A 23,356-nucleotide genomic window follows, 5' to 3' on the forward strand; every position below is an offset into this window, starting at 1 on the left:
TGTGTACACATGCATGCAGACTGTGCTAGATAGTTTTATGCCAACTTGACATAAGCGTTAGTTTTCTAAAAGGAGAGAACCTCGATTAAGAAAATGCCTCCATCAGAGCCCCACTGTGGGCAAGCCTATAGGGTAGTTTGTTAATTAGTGACTGACTGATGGGGGAGGGTCCAGCCCACTGTGTGTGGTCCCACCCTTGGGCTGGTGGTCCTGGCTCTATAAGAAAGCAGGCTGAGCAAACCATGGGGGAACAAGCCAATAAGCAGCACCCCTCCTTGGCCTCCGGATCCCCTCTGACCCCTAGGATCCTGCCCTCCCTGATGGTGGTGGTGATGGTGATAATGATGATGATGGTGATGATGATGATGATGATATGGAACTGCAAGCCAGATAAACTCTTTCCTCCCAAAGTTGCTTTTAGTCACACCGTTTTATTACAGCCATAGTAACCCTAAGACACTGATTGTAGGAGTGCTGTATCTCTTTCCCCTGGGTGGGCTCCAGGAATAACTCAAGTCTCCACGCTTGGTGGCAAGCACCTTTCTACCCACTGAAGCGTCTCCCAGCCCTCTTAACTCTTGGTTTGTTGTTTAGGGGCCATCATGCTTTTCTACATGCTACACAGGACTCACCACCTCTGCACATCGGGAAGCTTGCCTTCCTACACTGATAAATGACCATCTAGCAACCTGGCAGAAGGAATGACCTATATGACACTTTTTTTCCAAGCTAGAAGACACAAACTTGGCACATGAAGTATCCAAAGGGAAACGGCGCTCACAAGCCCCAAGACAAACACAGTCCACCCCTCCTTAGGAGCACCACTGGCTAACTTTACTCAAGGCAAATATTCAAACACACACCCCAAGTGGCATTTCCAGACAACAGAAGCACCAGGGGAATCTGTGTGGACACAAGGATGTTTCCAGGTGGCTGAAAATTCGAAGAATTCCGAACTTCTGCATTTTCGCTCATAATCAGGTCAGGTCAGGTAAGGTATTTGACACTTGAGGTGACAGGAGGAAAAACAAAAACAAAAACAAAAACAAAGGTTCGAACAGTCACATTCCCTTTCCCGCCTTGCCAAGTATCCCAGTCCTGACATTCTTTGTCCACACACACAGGGCACAGCTGCTTAATCTCAGCTGCCCCGGGCTGCACCTGTGAATCAGACCAGCCTAATCGCACTAACAGAAGGCAGAGGCCAAGTAGCCAGCTAAGAACTGCTATCACTTTAAATAGCATCTCATGTTTCACAGGCCCCTCCCTGCAGCAGTAGCTCCCTGGTACAGCTAACACCAGCCCTTAATCGCCACACAGCACCCATCTCAGGGACAGAGCTGGTGTCATTTGAGAGCTAATTACCAAAATCCCAGTTGCAAGGTGAAAGTGTAAGTAACCTGTCTATGGAACGGCACCCATTGCACAGTGCTCTCCTGCCCGGCCCTTCTGCACACATGCTGGGCAGTTGGACTTAGTCACAGCAGAAGCCCTGGATGTCCCCCATCAGGCAAAGTATGAACCACCAGGAGATTGTTATCACTCGGCCTTGGTTGTTGCGTAATCTATTCCTAATCTTACTCATCATGACATCATGTGGACTCCTGGTGATGTAGTCAGGCAGCATCCTTGACCCAGCACAGAACAGTCCCCAGGTGTGCCAGCCAAACCAAGTGGGTAGAACCTGATGTCTCAATCAATCATGGTGGCACCCACCTGCACGTAGTATCACTCGAGAGCTGTAAACAACTACACAAACATGTCATCCCACTCCCGTGGGGACCTGCTGTGAGGACCTGGAATGCCCATGGGTACCAGGCTGCGAGTGGCTGGACATTCCCCCTTTGCTCCCTCAGATAGGTTTCCTGGCTGTTTTCCTCACTAAGGGTTCCTGAAGGCAGTGCCTGAGCCAGCAGTTGGCACCAGTGCCCTCCAGAGCTGGTTCGAGAGGGTTCCACCTCTGGCTTTAAGGCAGAGCCAATGCACGGTAACTATGAACACACACTCTGCTAAGTCCTCCTTTATCAGAGGACGTAAGAACAGGAACAAGGAGTCACAACTCACACACTCTCCCTTGTCCTCTTGATTTTTATGAACATGGCTAGCATTAAGAGCCTGTTTGGAGCAAATCTGTGTGTGTGTGTGTGTGTGTGTGTGTGTGTGTGTGTGTGTGTGTGTGTGTGTGTTTGTCCATCCCTAAACCAGCAGTTCTCACACCTTAATATGAAATGATGAAATATAAACTCACACTCATACAGACACACGGACGGATGGACAGACACCCACATCCCACATCTCTAACTAGCTAGGTCTAAGGACAAGCTTAAGGAATGTACATCTCTAGGGAGGACCCAGGTGATGCTGACATTGCTGGTCCAGGCACACTTTGAAAACCACAGTCCTACATGTTTACCCTCCCTAGAGTAAAAATTGTATTAATCAAATTATTTTTCTTGATGCCCAAGCAGTTAGGAGACTTAAGGACAAAGCCAAAAATTCAGTGGAGTAACAATATTCACCCCGAGATCTAACAACATTCTCTTACATAGCTATCCCAGGCTAAGTGGTGGCACTTTCAATAAATGATACAAGAATAACTGAACATTCAGAGGCAACAGAAATTAAATCTAGACACAGACCTTGCAAACTGATCACAACTGGGAAATAAACGTAAAACACAGGACTATAAAAATCATAAGAAGCAACAGGATCACCCTCGGGTTTGCTCCCAACTTCAACACCAACGGCACGAGGGGACCCATGAGAGAGCTGATGAGAGAGACTTCCTGTGAATTCAAAAATGCTTGCTCTGCGAGACACTGTTGAAACAAAGGCATTCACACACCGGGAGAGGGGATTTGAAAGGAGAAAGAGGACTGCTATCCAAAATATGCAATAAGCTCTTGAAACTCAACAATAAGAAAACAAACAACCCAATTAAAAAAGGAGCCAAAGCCGTTGTTAGACGCTCACCCAAGAGAACATGAAGATGCTAATCAGGCACATAAAAAGATGCTCACCATCCTTGGTCATGGGGGAAATGCATCCTAGAATGGCAAAGAATCCATAGCACCACATCACAAAATGGTGCCAAGGATGGCGAGCAAAGGACGCTCCCCTTCATGGACGATGGCAACGCAGAATATTATGGCTGCTTTGAAGAGTAGTCTGGCAAGTGTCCAATGGCTCTGAACTTACCACAGCATCTAATTGTCATGTTCCAAGGGAGAGAATAGGAAACGCACAGCTAAACAAGCCCACACCTAGATAACCGCATCTCTCTACTTGTGACTGCCAAGCCTGGGCAACAGCTAAGATACCTTTCAACAGACAATGGGTAAGCCATGTACACACAAACCAGAGGGTGCTACTTAGTACTAAGAAAAATTTAGCTGAAGACTATGGGAGATTCAGAAAACAACGTGACGCACAGCACTAGCGGCAAAGTGACACTCTGAAAAGCCTACGTGGTCTATAAACCTGACATAGGCTATTTCTGAATAAGCAAAGCTACAGAAAGATTGTGGTGCCTAAGGGCTGGGCAGGAGCCCGTGTGAATAAGTGATTCTCAACAATGCTTAGGACAATAAAATTTTGTGTAATACCATAGTGACAGACGCGTGTCCTTCTTCATGTGCATAAGTCCCAGAGCCTGCAGTGAACCCCAGTGACCACAGGCTTTGGGCTCTAAGGCTGAGTCAGTGTGGGCTCTTCAGTGGTCTCAAATGTTGCTGACCATGGAAGATGCTGCACTTGGGGCAGGGGGAAGTATGTGATATTTTTCCTTAAGAAGTGTTTTATGATGGGTTGGCAAGATGGCTCAGTGGTTAAGAGCACATGCTGTTCTGTATAGAGGAACAGAGTTCAAATCTCAGCATCCACCTTAAGTAGCTTACAATTGTCCATAAATCCGGTTCCAGGGGATGCAATGCACGCACACACATACACACACACACACACACACACACACACACACACACACACACAAATACATATGTATAAATAAAATAAACCTTTCAAAAAGTATTTTATTTAAGAATAAAATCTCTTAATTCTGCTGTGAGCTGTTCTAATTGTACCTGATTTCTTTCCAATCCTCCTGCTCCCACCTCCTGAGTACTAAGACTGTAGACATGTGCCACCGTGCTCAGCTTAGGAAGTGCTGGCGGTTGAAAGCAGGGCTCTGTGCATGCCAGGTAAGCACTTTTACCCATCAAGGTATATCACCATAGGCTCATTTTAATAACTAAATTCTATTACTTATGACTCATTTAAATTTACTTATGACAAAAAATCCTTTCACAATAACACTGAATATACAAAGTTAAAAAAAACAGTTAGCAATACAGTCTCCCTAGAACAGTCCAGCCCTACCTGAAGAACATAACTAATTCTGTGTTTTGCTTCTCTGTGGAACAAATGTTCACGAGCGCTTGAGTCTTCAAAGCATACTGCCCTTTGATACCTCTAACTTCCCAGAAGACATGGCCGCCATTCCCATCTGAGGCCCAGAGAACAAATGAGCAACTGGGAAATAGTGAATCAAGACTGGAACTTAGGCAATCAGCCCCAAGCAGCCCAGCAAGTCAGCGACGTCAAGTGTGAGTGCCTGGTGCCCACTGCCTTAAAACACACCAGCATTCCCTCCCTTTCTCACCAACATCCTCAAAGTAAGATACTTTTCTGCCCTCAGCAAAAGGCAATATTGCACAGGCAAGGGTCTCTAAGCCCCCAAAACTCGTATTCTGGACCAGACAATTCTTTGCTAAGCTACACGCTGAGTATAAGGAGCTTCTCTTGCCTCCAACCACAAGTCTCCACTAGCTCTCAAGGAGGACTTTCTGAAATAGAAGAACCAAAAGGTGGCTCACACCTATGGGCCCAGAACTCAAGAGGCTCATGGAAGGATCGCAGGAATCAGGGATTCAAGTCTGTCCGGCCTAAGCAACCAAGTTGACGCCTTGTTTCCATAAACAAATAAATCAACAATAACAATGAAATACTCCAGGGAGTGGAGGAAGGAAGGCAACCAACCCTAAGTCAGGAAAGGCATGACGGGAGTTATGAAGAAAACCAAGATGGCCACGGTTCTACTAGTTCTGTGAATACCGAGAGACCAAAGAAGACAGTAAAACCACGGACAGAAGTAGTGTTTGTGTGGAAGAGAGAGCTGTTGACACAAGAAGAACAGACAAGTGGCGAGACGGTGGACAGCAACACAGTTTATTCTCAAGTTGGAAAATAGGGACAGCAGACAGAGTGGGGGACAGTGAGGGCCAAGGGACACAGCACTGCATATAGAGGAGTCGACAGGAGACAGGCGACAGGCAGGACTCCCCTGTCACTCCTCTTGGGGACCTTCGGAGGCAGGTTACTTACTCTGGTTGCTCCTGTTCTCACTGACAAAGTCTTCGGAGCTATCTGTGTCGTCCTCGTCATCTCCAGATGAGATGGCATCTGTATTCAAAAGAACACGTGTGTGGGTGCATTGGCAAAGGCAAACGTCACCATCACCTGTGGCTGAGGGAGCTCTCCGCGCGACCACCCTCCTCAGAGTGAGCTCAACCACCCAGGAGGAGTGTCAGAGACTGTGCAGTGCCATCTGGAAGTGTCTCTCTGCGAGAAGTCGGTCTCTAACCCTTAGGGTTTTCTGCTTTCTCATTTTTTTAAGCCTCAAACAGTATTCAAGTCCCCAACAGTTTTCCGAATGGCTTATTTATTTTTATTTTATGTGCATTGGTGTTTTGCTTACATATATTCCTGTGTGAGGGTGTCGGATCCCTTGAAACTATAGTTAGAGACAGTTGTGAGCTGCCGTGTGGGTGCTGGGAATTGAACCCTGATCTTCTGGAAGAACCGCCAGTGCTCCAACCACTGAGCCATCTCTCCAGGGTCACCTCCAACAAATTTTGACTCTATAATAGCCAAACATTGATTTGTTTCCCCATTTTCAATGTTTGGGGTTCCCTTCAAGACAGAAACGACTCCCTAACAAGACGGTCTCCTGTGTGGGCCTTCGGACTGCTAACTTTCTGAAGGCAGGGCTTCCAACTTGGCCACAAAGGAAGCCTGTTGCTACCTATCCCCTTCACCGTATGGAAGGAAATAACAAGGAGGGAGACTCAAGCGTTTGATAAAGGAACTAAAATCTAGCTCCCACATTTCAGCTCTATACCGTAAGCACCAAGAGTGCTGGGCAGTGTGGGAGTGAGAAGACAGTGTGCTGCTCGTCAGATCTTTGTCACTTGTCAACTGTGTGGTGCACCAGGACCCAGTGAGGAATTTCAGAAATGGATCCGCCAGGCATACTAGCCTACACCTGGGGTCACAGCTCTTGGGAGGATGATGAGAAGCTGACATGAGCCCAGGAGTTCAAGTCCAGCCTGGGCAGCAAAGAGAGACCTTGTCTCAAACAATTAAAGAACAACGACCTGACACTGTGCCTAGCAGTCAATGAGTGCAGTTCCCTTGGCCAAAATTAGTAATAATTTCTGATCAGAAGCCAACTCACCTGTGACATTCACCATGAAGTACAAAGTTTCACTGTCTACCGTCCTAGCTGCAGCACAAGCATAGAGGCCGGAGTCTCTAGGTGTGGCACCTTTTATCTGGAGGTACTCCCCAATAAGCACTGTCCTATTGTTGGGCCCCAAGTGCACCCCATCCTTAGTCCAACTGATCACGGCGGCATCTTTCAACATGCAGCGCAACTCTAGCGACTCCCCGGGGGCAACCACGCACGCTTCTGGTTGGGAGATTTGGTATTTGGTTGGTGGCTCTGCAGAAGAGGTGGGAGAGAGAAGACAGAGGCAGATGGGAAGGAGGGAAAGGAGAGAAGGTCCGACAAAGGTCAGTGGAGGCCAGTTCTTCCTCAGGAGACGTTTGTCTTACAAATGGCCCCAGGAGATGTCCATCTCTCCCCCAGACCCCAGAAGCCAGGAAGCAGCCTGCACCCAGACTTGACTGACAGCACTGGAAACAATGACCACAGAAGCATCCGCAGAAGCTGTCCTGGGTTGGTTCATCTCCACAGACTGTAAATCGGGCTTTAGAAACCAACCAAACCCTAAAGTGGAAGAAAACTCCACGAGAAAACTGTAAAGTTGATTTGCCAAGCTCGTCATCCAGCATGACTGTGTACGTGCACACGCACACCCGAGCTCCCACACTGGCTTAACCACTCATTCATATTTCACTTAGCCTCTTATCACAAAACCACGCTTTTCAATACAAAATGTCTCAAACTCAGGGGGCAAACAGATCCATCTGCAGAACTCTTCACCACTTGGGAAATGGCTCCGATTGGCGTGATCATTTCTATGAGCTCTTGAGGTCCAATCAGTACTGAGCTAGGTCTATACTGTATTGGGTGAGCTGGGACACTCCACCTTCCTCAAAGTGACAGGTGCCTGGGGTCCTTTAACATAAAACGAAAGAAAAGTAGGGAGTCCCTCGCAATCAATGGCCCTACACTGTATATCAGCCATAACACACACACACACACACACACACACACACTGTATGTATTAGATAAGAATACTACCTACTATCTACCTGACATGCTACTAATGAAGCCAGATCCATCCTGCCCTCTAACCCACCCACTACCCCAGGCTCCCTGATCTCCTTCAGCATCCTTCTCTTCTTTATGAACACAAGGTCCTCCCTCTCATCCCCATTTAGCCCAGATCCTCCTCTGGTGCCCAGGTCAATCATGGCCCTCCATGGTCCACCACCCTGCCATCAATCACCTGGCTAGAAATAGAGGGGGTCTCTCCCACTCTAAAGTCCAACTGCCTACCCCATACCTCCAAACACAGGAATAGACATGTTGACTAGGACTGTCCTGACTTCCGGAGGAAACCTTCAAATCAGAAAGCTCAGTTCTGATAGGCCATTGTGCCCCACGCACTGACACCTTTGTCGTACACAGAGAAGGCAGACATTTTGAACATCGTCACAGTCCTCTAAGAGACAGGGCAGGATGAAGCCAACAATGATCCAACCTCCCAAAAGGAGTGAGAGGAAGCTCCTGACCTTGCTCAAGGTCAGGGTGGCCATAAAGGCCCATGAAGTAAGCTTTCATTCCTACAGTGAGAGCTGTGAATGGTACCCGGAGTCCCAAGCGGAGAAAACACAATGCTTCCTTCCCTGCCCTGGGACGGTTCCAGATCTGGGCAGTGGCATCACAAGGCAACTATTGGGCCCAGAGCCCACTCAAAAGAACAAATCTCCCCCACAACTAAAATACAGTCAATTCATGTTTCAGTCCTGCCATTTCATAAACATCTGGTCCAAGAAATACCAGCAGCACAGCAGCAGCCAACACAAGGGGCCTGAGGCTTCTCACATGGGACCCCCACTTCAAGTGCACACAGCCAAGAGGGGCACAGATGTTAAACAGTACAGGAGCACAGAAGGAAACCCACATAGGGAAGAAAACAGAAGTTGACGAAACAGAAAAACACCCCCCCACACACACACACACACATAAAAAAGGGGCAGAAAGCAAATACAACTGACAACCAGGTAAGGTGTCCAAGGCTTGTTTTTCTCACCCACCCTCTGTTTATTGAACACCTACCACAGGTCAAGCTCTGTTCTGTATGCTCAGGAAGCAACAGGCCAGTAAGCATAGTCCCTGCCCTGGTGAACCTTCCATTGTGGTGGGGCAAACGGAAGTAAGTAAAAAAAAAAAAACTCACAGAAAATAGGAAGTGTGTAAGTAGTGTTAGGCGAGGCAACTAGGTAACAGTTCACGTGGAAATGGTGGGCAAAGGCCCCATGGGCAGCAGGAGCCAGCCAAGCACTGCCTGAAGGCCAAGTCACTCTCTTGCTTTGGTAAACAAAGACTTCTTGGAGCAGTGCCACACTCGTTGGGGATGTATTGTCTAGGGCTGCTTTTGTGTTACAAGGACAGACCCAAGTCATTGCAAAAAAGATCTTAAGGCCTACAGGCCCCAAACACGGATAGCGTTGCCCTCGCTGAAGGTGTTTCTGCTTCTGTTGTAGGAGCGGATAGGAGTCTCCTCCAAGGAGTAGCAGCCACCCTGTAGCTAACGGGCAATACGCAGCGCCAAGTTTGAAAGACATTGAGAATCCGGTTGGAAGAGGCAGCTGACCTGAGTGCCTAACTGAACGAAGGAGAGGCAGATCTGGAAGGATGGCTCGGTGGAGGAAGGCAGGCAGGCCTAAAGCCAAGTTTGATTCCCAGGAACCCATAAAAAGGTAGAAGAGGAGGAAAGACTTGACTCCTTAAGACTGCACTCTGACCTTTACACAACATGTGTCTACACGCACACATCACACACACACACACACACACACACACACACACACACAGTAACACTGACAATGACAAACACCAGCGACAAAAAAAATAAAGCGCTCCTATTTTTAAGGACAAAGAAGAGAAGTAAGGAGAGGAAGGGGGGTTCGGTTGGACCCTATGTCTCATATCATCTGCCATTCTGGTCTTAACATCTTTGAACCAAAGACTCACACGATGTTAAAAATGATTGAGCCTTAAAGGCTACAGCATCCACTGAGAAACCCTTCCCTCACCTGACATCAACAAAGGACCAAGATTCACTGAAATTCAGCTGTATGGCTGGACCAATTCTACCACGCACGCTGTACCACCACGTCATGAGGGACACAGGATGGAGAGGGTCTCAGCCAGGACAGGATGCTGGACGTTTGGTGAATGTGCACTGCCCTGGGTACAAGGACACTGAGCTCGTTTCCTCTCTGCCCCGCACAGCCTCTCAGCTGCAGGATCCCCGACCACCAAACACAGGGATGGCCAGGCGCTATATGGGAGGTGCCCACTGTGCACTTGCTCTTCCAGCCACAACTGGTGTCAGTCACCCTGCCTGTGTTCTCAAGCTATGACTGTGGCACTATGCTCACGACGGTCAGAAACAACGGGATTTTATCTCAAGACTTTCGCTGACGGGCTCCCATCTCCGTGAACGGTGAGGACAGCGTGGCTGCTCAGAAATGGGATCTGTTTGCTCGTAAAACCAAGCAAGGGCTCTCTAGTCTCCCAGGAAGATGGCTGGCTTCTGAGACAGTAAAGTGTCATCTGCAAGCACATCGGAAAGATAAGTTTCTATGAAATCAAGCCATCTTAACGCCAAGGCCTCCTCCCAGGTATCAGCCTTGGGTAAGCTCCTCCAGCCTCCCCAGTGGCCTTTTCACAAGAAGCCCCACTTAGAAGTCAGTAAGCGATGCTACCTCTGCCTTGGCTGCCATGGGGAGCAGGGAGATGAGATGAAAACAAGAAAAGAAAGGGCAGGAAGAAAGGAGAAGGTCAAACACCAGAATGGGGGAAGAAACAGGAGAGAGAAGGCTACTGAAGGATGATGGGCAGGACCATAATCGGGGGCATAAAAAGCCAACCCAACAGCATCCCAGGACATGGATCTGGTTGGTAGTTCCCGTCAAATGAAACACACAGGAGATACATCACGGACCAGGGCACACTGAGGAGATGTCGTCCTATGCCTCCGCCTAGCCCTGGACACTTGCTTGAGAGCTGAAGGCTTCTCTTCTGTGCCTGAATCCTTCACGGGGCTTTGGGGCTGTCTCCTCACAGCCACCGCTTGCTCTTAAGAGTTCTGAGGTATCACAACTCTGAATCATCACCACCTCATAGTGTCCCCTAAGGGGCCAAGACACCAAGAACACTGTGCTCACCACACCCCACCTGTCTCTCCTACGCAGATGGCCTTCCGACACAGGCCACTGCTTGCCTGCCTCCGCCAAGCTACTCTGTGTAACACGTGACCATTGACATAGGGCAAGGAACTCCCTGGGAAATCCAAACAGTGTCTTTTATAGCAATATCAACATTTCCTGGATTTAACATTTCTCATGCCGTGGCTAACTGCAGCACGCACTTCCAAGTTCCGTCCTCTGCACTCTCCACAGTACAATGGGGAGAAAATTCCAGAGGCTTCGAGCAGAGGCCCCAATTGCTCTTTCAGGAGTTTCCACACACAGAATTTTCATAATTAAGTGAAACTGTGGAAAGAAGCGTGGGAGCTGGGCCGCACATTGTCAGCGTTCCCTAAGCTCTCTGAACAAACAGGTGACATGTTTGCTTTCTGGGAAGGCTGCGCTCAGCTGTTTCTCCGTGCTACAAACACAACAGGGGCCGAGGCTCTCCTGTGTGGAGGCTTAGCGCTGTTTCTACCCACAGGTTACAAACCCTTGATACACGCAAGCAGTTTCCTATATAGTGGGCATATTTTTCGGTGAACTGACTGTTCTGATATTCAGAAAACAAACAAACAAAAACATAAAGAGGGTCCTTCACAGCCTCAAAAGTCAATAATGAAAATATCAACAGTGTTGGGGCATGGTGGGTCTCAGTGGGCACTTGGGAGGGTGGGTTAAGAGGGTCCTCTAAGTTCAGAGCCTTCATTGGCTTCAAAGTTTAAGGCCTACTTAAATTACTGAGTGCAGTCAAAGCCAGCCTGGGCTGTGTAGTGAGAGTCTATCTTTCAAAAAAAAAAAAAAAAGCACATATGTGGCTGCCACCCTGCCACGAGCCCCCTTTCTTCCCCAACATCTCCCAAGTCACTATTTCCTGAGAGGTCAAAGAAACTTAGAAATGAGGAGCTTCTGACCCAGGCAAAAGGGAAACTGAGGCAGAATCTTCCTGACCCTTCCCCAAGTTCTTCTGCAAATCCACGTAGGTCACAACCTCTAGGTGGCACCTCACCTGATGTCAACAGTGACAGCTCCTGTTTACTTTCCTGTAAGTTGAAGGGAGGGGTATGACACCCTGCCATGGGTGAAGTCGCCCTAGAAAGGGCTCCCTCAAGAAGTAGATGAAGCCAAGACTAAGACGCCTCACAACGCACAAATGCAAGTTTTTCCTCAGCACCATCAGGATGGCCATCTTGAGGCTTCCAAACAGCTAGAGTGTCTGGAAGTGAGAGAGAGGCTGCTTCAGGTAATGCTTTACGCTGCCAAGCCAACGATAGCAGCACTTCAGACTGTCACTTTTTATAATGTTTGCCTATAAACTTTTCCCGTGTGGTTTCTGAAATGGCGCCCGAGTGCAAACAGAGAACAGATGGGCGTCCAAGTCCTGTCCTGGCCAATCATCTCCTGCAGAACGCATGGCAGATTCCCACTCAGGGAGAGGGAGCCACTTCTGCCAACCACCTCTGGGACAACAAATCACCCAGCACATCACAACAGCCACATCTAGGGTATCCCCAGAATGACTTCTTCATCAGCGTCTAAAGGATCTGAGTTAAAGATACAGTGGGGTACCTCAAATGGCCCACTTAGGGGGTCTCCCCACAATCTGATCCCAAAAGAGAATCAGAATAGATTCACCTAGAAGAGAGAAATACAAGGAGGAAAGGGGGAGATGAGGAGAGGAGAGGAGGGGAAGGGAAGGGAGGGGAGGGGAGGGAAAGGGAGGGGAGAGGAGAGAGAGGAGAGGAGAGAAGAGCAGGGGAGGGGAGGGGAGGGGAGGGGAGAGGAGGGGAGGGGAGAGGAGAGGAGAGAGAGGAGAGGAGAGGAGAGAAGAGCAGGGGAGGGGAGGGGAGGGGAGAGGAGAGGAGAGGAGAGGAGAGAAGAGCAGGGGAGGGGAGGGGAGGGGAGAGGAGAGGAGGAGGGTGGTGGAGAAAGGGCAGTCCCAGCAGGCTTGTCCTGTCAAGGGACTGGACTGCCCAGCTAAACTGTCCCCAGCTTCCAGCACACCTCTAGCCCAGCAGGATCGCACAGGAGCACTGAGGAGAAAACAATACCGTGGCCTGGTGTTCTCCCAGACGATGCCATCTAGTACAAGACAAATAAACACCACAGCCACAGGACTGCCAAAAGTCTTTACAGAGAATGGGGATTAAGCTGCCAAATGTCACTGCAAAGTCATAGGACACTGGGTTCATAACAGGTGAGTGGCAGTGGGTTGACCCACTCTGCCCTCCGAGCCATAAAGATGCCCTGCAGTGGCCACTCCACAGGCCTGGTGAGCTGTGTTCACTGGCCACAGAACAGTGGACAGAACTTGAAAGGCTCTTTGTAACTTCAAATCAAGGATGCCCAGAACGCAGGGCACACGGTACTGGGGTGCCCACCCATGCTTTTAGAAACCTGTGACACCTGGCTCGACTGGGACCTTGGAAGAGCCCCTCCTGTTCATTTTTTGTTTTTTGTTTTTTGTTTTTTGTTTTGTTTTTGTTTTTGTTTTGTTTTATTGGTTTTTTTTGGTATTTTTTTGTTTTTTGTTTTTTGTTGTTTTTTTTTTTGCACGGCACGGTCGGCATGGAGCTGGCACCAGAGCTCAGTATAAAGATATTAAGGACAATGGGGTCCTTTGGTGGAGTCAGGAAGAACCTCCTCTGGTAGCCTCTCCTCAGACACAAAGACGACACCCTAGAGCAGGCTGCTACAGCTCCTACGCTTTCAAAGCTTCCCCTTTACAGGTGCCAACTTGCACATCCTGATGCCATCCTTCTAAGGCCCCAGTACAACGCATCCTTAAAGAGAGGAGGGGGACAACAGCCACACAGGACAAAGGTGGAAGTTTTCAACCTCAAGAACTACTGCTGCATAAAAAACGGGGAGGGGTGGGGTGAGGCCGGGGAGAGGAGAGAGGGGAGCAGGCCGCTCAGGCTTTCTGCTTACAACCAATAGCTGGAGCATCTCTTCAGACACGTGTCCTGTCAGCATCACTCCCGCCAACAGCTACTTCAGCTGCAGTAGCCTGATGGCCCCAGAAACTCCGGGCTGGCTCAAGCCGCCCGTCAGAGAGGACTAGAAGGTAGCAAATGCTTCCAATATGGGAACCATTACATATTACGTACTCAGGCCCACCCCTCGTAATTTAGGTTTGGCTTTGAGAAACAGGGTGGACAGTCCTCCATGTTTGAAAGAAATTATGCTTGAGCCCAGGAGAAAATAAAAATGCAGAAAGGCAAAAGGGCCCAAGAATGTCCTCACTGTATCACCCAATACCTGGACTCAGTGGCTTCACCCTGTGCCCACCTGCACGCCTCTCCCATCCAATCCTGTCATGACACGATAGTGTCCAAGTGGCAGAGACACCTGCACTCGGTTCCTACGCTCCCAAGACTGGAACCACCTCTGGGCCACCGAGACGCAAGAAGATATCAAATCCGTGCAGCCACATAAATCCTCCAGTTATTGCTTGAGCAAGAACTGTAAAATGGAGCCTTTTGTTCTGAGAGTATATCCCGGAGAACCCAGCCATTAGGTTCCACAGCACCCAGGAAGTAGAAACTGGCATTACAAGTTATGTCAAAGCACCCAGCACTCGTGGCTCAGAGGCACAAAGAACAGTCTGTATCCACAGTCTGGCCAGCCAGGCCCAGGCCTCCTGCGTCTGAAGGCGCACTTGCAAGAGAAAGCACAGCTTCCTAAGGTCCTCAGGACTCCTTGGGACGCTGTTCCCCAAACCTTGCCATGTAAGGCTGGATGCACAGAAAAGGGCCACCAGGAAAGTTGGCTGGAGTCAGGTGGCTGCTCCCCTTAGCTACAGCATCAGAGGGAGCATTGGGCACCCAAAGAGGCGAAGGCCAGAATGGAACGTACCCCATCTGTACCAATACAGTCTTAAGATCTGTTTTAGTGTCTCTCCAGAAAATTAATTCACATCATTACCCAGGCACCACATTCCTCTCTCTCCCCATCCCTCCCTACTCCCTCTCTCCTCTCTCTCTGTCTCTGTCTCTCTCCCCACCTCCCTCCCTACTCCCTCTCTCCTCTCTCTCTGTCTCTCTCCCCCTCCCTCCCTACTCCCTCTCTCCTCTTTCTCTGTCTCTGTCTCTCTCCCCGCCTCCCTCCCTACTCCTTCTCTCCTCTGTCTCTCTGTCTCTCTCTGTCTCTCTCTCTGTCTCTCCCCGCCTCCCTCCCTACTCCTTCTCTCCTCTGTCTCTCTGTCTCTCTGTCTCTCTCTGTCTCTCCCTCTCTCTCTCTCCCTTCCCTTCCTCCCTTGTTCATTCACATAGTAGCTTGCCTAGTCAGAAGGTACTGTCTGTCCTCTGTCCCCTGTCCCTGTTCCCTGCACCCAAAACTGCTACTCCACCTGAGAGATTCCTGTGCAGTTTTCAAAATCCAACCCAAATGTCTCGCCTGTAAGATTTCCTGATTCCTATCATAACACATGCCATCACCCCGTCCCCATGATGTCACAACCTATGTTTTATCCATGTAAAATAAAACACACAGATTCAGTCACCCCCTCGCCCAACTGTCTCATGGGGACATTCTAAGAAGTTGGGAGGAAGGAAAATGAGTGCAGTGACCTAGGTTTATGCTGTGTGAGGACCTCCATCCAAGGCCAGCCTAGGGCATGGACTGGGTGCTCGGGTTGGGTGCTCATGGGCTCCCAGATGAGGAGGGCACTGCCAATTCAGAAACCCTCTGCCCAAAGACCAAAGCTTAAGACTTGCTGCTCGGGTATGAACGAGGCCATGTGGAACGGCCCCTCGGTCCCTGAGACACAGACCCTGATATGAGGAACGCGCTGAGAGGAAGCACTCTGTGCACAGTAGGGCAAGTGCTCTAGCTGCAGCTCTGCCCCAGCGAGGGGCCACCTATCTGGGGCTCGGTTTTATGGGTCACAACCTGATTCTAACAAGTCAGTAGATGAGTCAGCAGGGGATTGAGACAGCCCCATGAGAATATCCACTTACTTTCCTCTGACTCCAAACCAGGGTTTTCTTTCAAATGAGCAAATCTGTCACATCTTATATACGCCGCTTCCCTAAGTGAGGATTCCTGCAAAGTTCTCAAGTGGAACTAAACATCCACAAGTCTTGAAGGCGCCTCCTCTTCCAGACCATGCCTAATACCTGCTTCAAGAAACCAGTGAGCCAAAGGCCTACAGTTTACTGTACCTTTGGGGGCTGAGCTGACAGATACCTCAGTCCACAAAGTGCTTGCCTTGCAAGCATGACTTTAATTCCTCAGAACCCACATTAAAAAAAAAAAAAAAAAAAAAAAGCTAGCTGTGGTGAGAGAGACAGATACATCTCAGGGGCCTGCTGACCAGCCAGCTTAGCCTACATTGTAAGCTCCCGGTCAGTGAGAGACCCTGTCAATAAAACCAAGGTGGACAACACCTGCACACCTGCTATTCACCCATTCAATGAATACACACACACACACACACACACACACACACACACACACACACACACACACACGAAGTCCCTATAGCAGTGGGCTGAGTTATCATACTCCCCAGCCCCCACCGCCCACCCCCCAGATGCTGGGAATAGGGGCTCTAACACCAAACTACACACAGGTCCAAGAATCCCAGTGCCTAAAGCAGCCACAGCTCGAGGACCTGTTTGCAATGAACTGGGGTAATTGGCAGGTGTTCCCGAGGCCGAACTGCAGTCCAGAGGCAAGTTTGCGCGGACTTCATGTTGCCTGTGGCTCTACAGAAGCTGCATCTGGACCGAGCTTGCCTCTCTGACACTGAGATAAATATTCAATAAATGGCATACACTCAAGTGGAGATATTTGCCCTCTAATTCCCTTAAGGGGCAGATCGATGCCCAAATCCTATATGACATTTTCCTTGTTCAGAGGCAGCCCCTCCCTCCTCCACTTGGTAAGGGCTTTCTGGATAAAGGAATAGTTTTTAAAGTGGCCTGGCTACAAAGGCAAGGTTAAGAGTTAACCCTAGAGGGCAAGGCTGCCTCCTGCTTCTCTGACTCCAGACCTTTGGGGAGGTATTGTTCAGCAAGTTTATTTAAAGGGCTTGGCCTTTCTTTTCTCAGCGGGACCCCAGTTACAACACCATTCAGAGACTGCAGATGTGTCCCCAGGACCAGTCCCCTCCAAAGCTTCCCAGCCAATTGCAAATGAGGGGCCAGCAGCTGGAGACTGAGGAACAGGTGGCCTTCCTCTTGGAATGGGTTTGATCCTGTTGTTGGGGCTCAGCTAGCTCAGGCCTGCACAGAAGCTGGAGGAGAATCTCTGCTAGGGGGAATGGTCGGCAAGCAATGACCTCATAGAAAGTTGCTTTCAGGAGAGGGCAGGGATCGTCCATTCCAGCTGGTTAACACCACAGGACCTCGAAAGGCAGGCCAGAGCCAGAAGGACCACTTTTCCATAGTGATTTGCAGGGAAAAGCAAGGATTCTCTATCTGGGGATGCTGTCCAGGAGGACCAAAAGCCACATCTGCTTGGAAGTTCCAAATTAGGGTGGCACCACCATGGCTAACCTTTCTCTCCTGCTCTGCAGACCTCAGATTTGCCTAGAGGGAAAGGCTTTCAGAATGCAAACAAATCTGAAAAGTGGCTCCCTTCAGACTTCACCACTGAGTCTGGGAAGATCCGGGCAAGGCGCCCAACAGTGTGGCTTCCTGAGGACAAGGTATGTCACTGTGCCAGGCAAGGAAGTCGTCTTTGCTCTGCCCAGGACCAGCACGGGTTTTCTGGCCTCTCAACCTTTGCCTTGCATCCATGACGGCTGAGCAAGAAACCAATCAGAGAGGTGAAATGCCAGGAAAGAGACATTAAGAGCAGCTAAGGCATGGTGCAGCTTCCTCCTGCTGGCCACCCTTTCAAGGGTGAACACTTCTACAACAAAGGTGGGAGCAGGCTATAGTGGTCCCTGCTTGTAATTCCAGCACGCAGGAGGTGGAGACCTGAGAATCAGGAGACCCAAAGTCACCCAATCAGCCAATAAGTGGAGAAACTAACTGAAAGGGAACTAATTACTCCGACCTGGAAGAGCACACCTGCAGATGGCCTCTTCTCTGTACCAGCTTAGGAAGTAGCCATTATATGCAAGGGTTATTCAGCGCTGAGGGAAAGCTGATGTGGGTCTTTCCGGTCAACAGTGACCCCACCTCACTTCAGACCTGCAGCCTCTGAACATCCCTACCCACTGCACAAGCAACCGACCTCCACAAAGATCTATCTGTATCCTAGTCGGTCACACTCACCTCCATACCAGGCGAGGACCAGAGGTCACTTTTTTTTTTAAAGCCACCGAAGTGAGCTTTGCTTGCTTTAAAAACAGGCTTCATTTCCTGGCTTCTTTTGCCCCTAGGGCCACCCTTCTTGGCCAGGGCTGGAAGGGGAGTGGGTGTCTTGGCTTCCAACCTTTAGTTCTTGGAATTTTTTTTTTCTTTTTCCCCTGGGGTAGAGGGGAGGAGACAGCAGGTGGAGAGAAGATAGGGGAGTCTCTAATCTCAGGAGAAAGTGCTGGGAAGGGCCTCTACACCAGTCATTTCCATGGCCACAGGCTGAAGGAGTTCCTGGCAGTCCTATACATGTAGCCTTTCATTTCCCACCTTGTTGCATAAAAGGCAGAAATGCTAGAAGGAGAAACTTGAATTGCTATCAAAACAGCAATGCAATGAAGCTAAGGTTTGGTAGAATCTGGGACAAGGCAGATCTAGTGATGAGTAAGGAACAGACAGGCAAAAACAAGATGGCCCTTCTTGTTCTGAGCTCGTGGCTCAGGGGCTCAGCATAAGTCACCATCCAGGACTCTGTGCTGTGTCCCACTGGTCCCCATGGCAGCAGAGAGTATAGAGCAATTCCCTACACATCATCAGAGGCCATTAAAAAAGGATTACAGAATATAAGAGCTAGAAAACGTTTATTGTCTGAAACTCTTCTTCAAAGGACTTAAGGAAGGGGTGTGGGCAGGCGAGGGAGAAACAGAACCAACCAGCCTCTCCTCGGAAGTTCAATGTTCAAAGTAGGGATGAAGAACAAAACAAGAGGGGTGCCAACACTCCACCAAACACCCTCTTGCTGAGGAAAGAGAAATGAGCTGTGACATCCACCTAAAGGGTCACTGTGAAGTTGGCCGGAAACCACAGCATCTCTAAGAATTGCACAAATTTTATTCCGGAAATGGGATCCTGGGATCTGCCTGTTTATTGAGTGGGGGCCATCTGTCAACATCCCTAGCACATGTGCGACACTTTCACAAAGCTCTGGCCGCTGTCAGCATCACCACCTTGAGCATCATCATCACAAGGCATGGAGTGAAGAGCATGACCTCGTCCGCCCTCATGGAAAGCCTCACAGTCCCAAGGACTGAGTTGTAGGACATGATCTCACCCTGAACCTCTGCCATCATCAGCCCCTCCTAGAGGAACGGTGCGAATGAATGCTCAGCTCCTCCACTACTCTGGATCCCAGCACAGACCCTTGAGCTTCCTTCCATGGAGCCCACCAGAAGCCCAGCACCTAGCTCCCCTGGCAGGCGAATGGAAAATGGAGACAGGAGACGATGGCAAAAGGCAAGCACCACCTGCTATGGTGGACAGGTTCCTCACTGGCCTGGACAGAGCACTACGGCACACCCAACCAGGCTCACACCAACCTCTCCACCGCCCTTCACTGGCCTATGTTGATCCTTTAGGAACCTCAAACAGAAGACTCTCCTGCCAAACTCTACCCACGTTCACAGCTCACACTACGTGCTGCGTGGCCACAGTCGACTTCCTTAAAAAAGAAAGGAAATAAAAAGGCAACCTTGAACACCAGGAGGCTTGCAAAAGCCCAAGAGGACAGAAAAAAAAAAAAAAAAAAAAGAGAGTTGCATAAAGGAAGGCCTAATGTTCTTCTCTACTTAAATGTCTGAAAATTTGCCATTTATCATAGATTACAAGGCAAGCGTGGTCTTTGAAATATGGGTTTTATTTACTTTGACGAGGGTGTGGGATGGGAGGAAACCAGAACTTACCCAGCACCAGTGCTGAGCCAGAAACCGTAGTCCAGTTTGTATTCAGTCTGCACAGTTTAGAGAGATATTATCTTGGTATTTCAGCCAGGTTATCTTACTTGACTGAGGTCACGTAGATAGTAGAGACGTTCAAACTCCGCTCCCAAGGGCAATTCCCTTTGAGACTCCAAACACACATATGGATTCAAAACAACTTTCTTAGTTTCTACTTAAAATTTTAAGTCAAATGTCCAACCAGGATCCCTTAGTCTTTAAAGACCTGAGTGGTTTTAAATGTGAAGCGTATATCTGTACAGGCTACAATCAGCTAAGCAGCAGTCTTAGTGGGAATCCAAAGGGTTGGGGTGGAACAGGGAAGAGGCAGCTTGAAGCAACTCACATGACTCAAGGGCCAACTGTCAGCTCTCAGTGTGAACTTGAAGGGTTTCCAACGAGAATAAACTTTACAGAGGTCTCTATTCTCAAAGATCTCAAGCACACCAAGTTGGCCGTTTTTAGTTGTTAAGATACCTTTAAAACACGTGGTCACATATGGAGAAAAAAACAGTATTTGTAAACTGTCGGGTATAACAAAGTAAAAAAAAAAACAATTTTCAGGGTTAGGAAACAATGAAGGAATTTATGAGTTGATTTCCTTAGTGCTCAGGATTGAGATGTCTAGGGGAAAGTGCTACATAAATAACACAAATAAACATGCCCGCCAGGTTCTCCTTCCTCAATCCGCATTCTCCCTATGAGCTATTTTTAACATCATCATAAAACATGGTCACCATAACCTGAAATTCTCTCTGTCCAGAAATGGCTTGGGAATCATGATTCTTTAGTTGGACAAGAAGTTAAAGAGGAGGTCTGCGACGGTTTAGCTCCCTGACTTGACCCAGATAAAAGCAAGCAGTGGACTTTCCTTTATTCTCAAAATGTAAAGAGTCCACAGAGCACATCATTGCCTACAGTGGCCTCAAGCAAACAAGCAACACATTCCACATTTAATCACAGGGCTGGAGAGCCATGGGTGAGGTGAAGACCACTGGGTGCTATTTCCTGATTCACAAGGCAGTTCACAATCACCTATATAACTCTACCTCCAGGGGATTGGAGGTCCTCTTCTGATCTCTGCAAGCACCAGACACATACATGGTGCATATACTTACATGCAGACAAAACACATGTACGTGTAAAAATAAATCAACGTGAAAAATAAACCCTAGTCCAAGTTTTTCAAAATTACTGAAAATCGAGATACATGCTCTTCAAGAATGACGGACAGCTAGGTGTGGAAGTTGAGGTGGGGATTGAAAGTTCTAGAACAACCTGGCCTACATGGCAAATCCCAAGCCAGTCTGTGGGAGATGCCCATCTCAAAAAACAAACCACTGGCACAAAAGAATGCTCATGGCTAGTCCTGACAGTTAAATACACTTTTGTAAAACTACATCTTCAAGGTTTTGGTGAGTAATTATGTGAATGTGGGTGGTGGGGAGGGGTGTTGTTTTTTTTTTGTTTGGTTTTGTTTTCCGAAACAGGGTTTTTCTGTGCAGTCCTGACACTCACTCTGTACACCAGGCTGGCCCAATCTCAAGGGCCACCTGCCTCTGCCTCCCTGGTGTTGTGATTAAAGGTGTGCACCACCATTGCCTTGCTCACCAACTGTATTTTAATAAAAGGCTACACTAAACAGTAGTCATCAATGGGACTGCCATCTTGAATTTTTTCCCCACCATTCTCTACAAAGCAATAAAGACAGTAAGGGCAAGGACAGCCCATGGGTGAGAAGGGCGTGTGCAGGCAACAGTAGGTCAGAGGGGTGGAGCTTCCAGCAGCTGGAGATAAAGACAACCAGGAGCACTTCCCTGTGGGTGTTGGGGACCCAACACTGGTCCTCTGAGAAATGAGGAAGTGCTCTTAATCACGGAACCATCGCTCCAGCCCCTACAGGGACAGTTCTGCACAGGAAACCCATAATTATCTGTAAAATAGCCTGCAGCATCCCTTCCCCCAAAATAATTCCTAGCTGTTGACCAAGACAAGACACCCTGCTGGATCATTCAGAAATGGAAAAGTAAGACAGACCCTGACGAAAGGGACTTAGTTGTCTTCTCATGACCACCCTAACTATGTAAGTAGCCAAACTGTCTGAAGTGTGAGAGCTCCAGCACACACAGGCTACTGGGTGCACAAGGCCACTGCACACATAGGCTACTGCACGCACTCCATGGAGAATGTGAACATTAAACATCCCCTTCCTGTTTAAACACTACCCCAGTTATTTCATAACCATGTAATTATTCATTAAATCATATATTGGAAACATCTCATATTGGAATGCTTGGTTAGTTGAATTCTCACCCTCAACAGAAAAAGAAAAAAGAAAAACTTTGAAATATCTTGGAGCAGAAGACACAGCTCCCTTTCTATAGGCATGTATTGTTCTTGTAGAGCATCCACGTTCACTTCCAGACCCAGCTCCCAGGCCTCAAAAACCTCTGACCTCCAGGGGGACCCACCCTCTTGTGCACACACCACACATGCCCACACAGAAATACACACACATACACCTAATTTAAATTAATTAGAAAATAAACCTTAAAAACAAGGGGAGGCTATTTTTTTTAAGTAAGTGATTTAGTCTTTTAACTGATTGAAATAAACAGTCAACACACACACACACACACACACACACACACACAACTTGCTCTATTCAGATCAGTGGAAGCTAGAAAGAGTTATATAAATGCCAATTTTCTGGGCTGGCCAGATTTTTGCTCTAGAAGTAATATTAAACACAGCTCTTTGCCTATGAATTGTGAAATATGCTATATTCTAATAAAGAATGTGTACTTCATTGTGTGTTTAACAGCATGCGCCTGCATTTGGTTTAATTGACCAAGAATAAGCCCTTGTTCCTCAGCAAACTATCAAGTTACAGTCAACTCTTAAATATTCACACTCACACTGAGGAACAAAAAATGCAGATAATAGGAAACACAAGACTTATGTTAAATCATCCACTTGCACCATGCGGATATTTCTTTTCTCTTCTTCTAACTGGCAATTAAATGTGGAGGGCTGAGACCACAGCATGTAGGATATTCTCTGACAAAGGACTTGAGCCACCCTGGAAAAGAAAAACTCTCTTCGGCAGGTCTCCACGCAGCCCTCACACTCAAGGAGGTTTCTGCGGGTGAACTTTAAAAAGGCTCACTTCAGTCCAGAACTGCATCACCCCAGAAGACTGTCCCAGAATTAGTGTTTTTAAAGGCGTATAAATCACCCCCCACCCCCAACCCTCAGGCCGTCCCTTTGCACATTTCACTTAGCAGAGGGTGGGAAAGTAATTAAGGGTTTGAGGTTGGGAAAGCCTTTTATTTTAGCTCCTACTGGGCTGGGGTAAACAGATTCCCTTAATGTCAACAATGACTTAATTAACCAGAGCAGGTGACAATGTCAGGGGGAATCTGAAAGTAAGAGCCAAGACTGGCAGTAATCAGGCTTGACTACACTGGGAGCATTCAGAATATGAATCAACAGGACAGTACATAGAATCGGGACCACCCCTCCGCAATCTGCAACTGTTGACACTGTTGTCCTTTGTCACGGGGATGACCAGTCAGTCGGGTACTGTCATTTCTATCCTGAAATACTGAG

At 48.4% G+C, this 23,356-nt stretch overlaps 1 protein-coding gene across 19 annotated transcripts in view; it reads right to left on the reverse strand.

Annotated features, from left to right (window-relative positions):
* Fgfr2 (fibroblast growth factor receptor 2) overlaps positions 1 to 23,356 on the reverse strand; it is a 105,374-nt gene that overhangs the window by 74,718 nt on the left and 7,300 nt on the right. For 8 of the 19 annotated variants that reach the window (XM_087624566.1, XM_087624683.1, XM_087624537.1 and 5 more), the window contains 2 exon segments: positions 6,512 to 6,778; positions 5,380 to 5,457 (listed from right to left, as the gene is read on the reverse strand). In XM_087624566.1, coding sequence (XP_087480692.1) covers positions 5,380 to 5,457; positions 6,512 to 6,778 — 345 coding nt within the window. 19 annotated transcript variants of the gene reach the window in all.

This window comes from Rattus norvegicus, chromosome 1, assembly GCF_021556685.1.
Source record: "Rattus norvegicus strain SHRSP/BbbUtx chromosome 1, alternate assembly SHRSP_T2T, whole genome shotgun sequence".
NCBI lineage: Eukaryota > Metazoa > Chordata > Mammalia > Rodentia > Muridae > Rattus > Rattus norvegicus.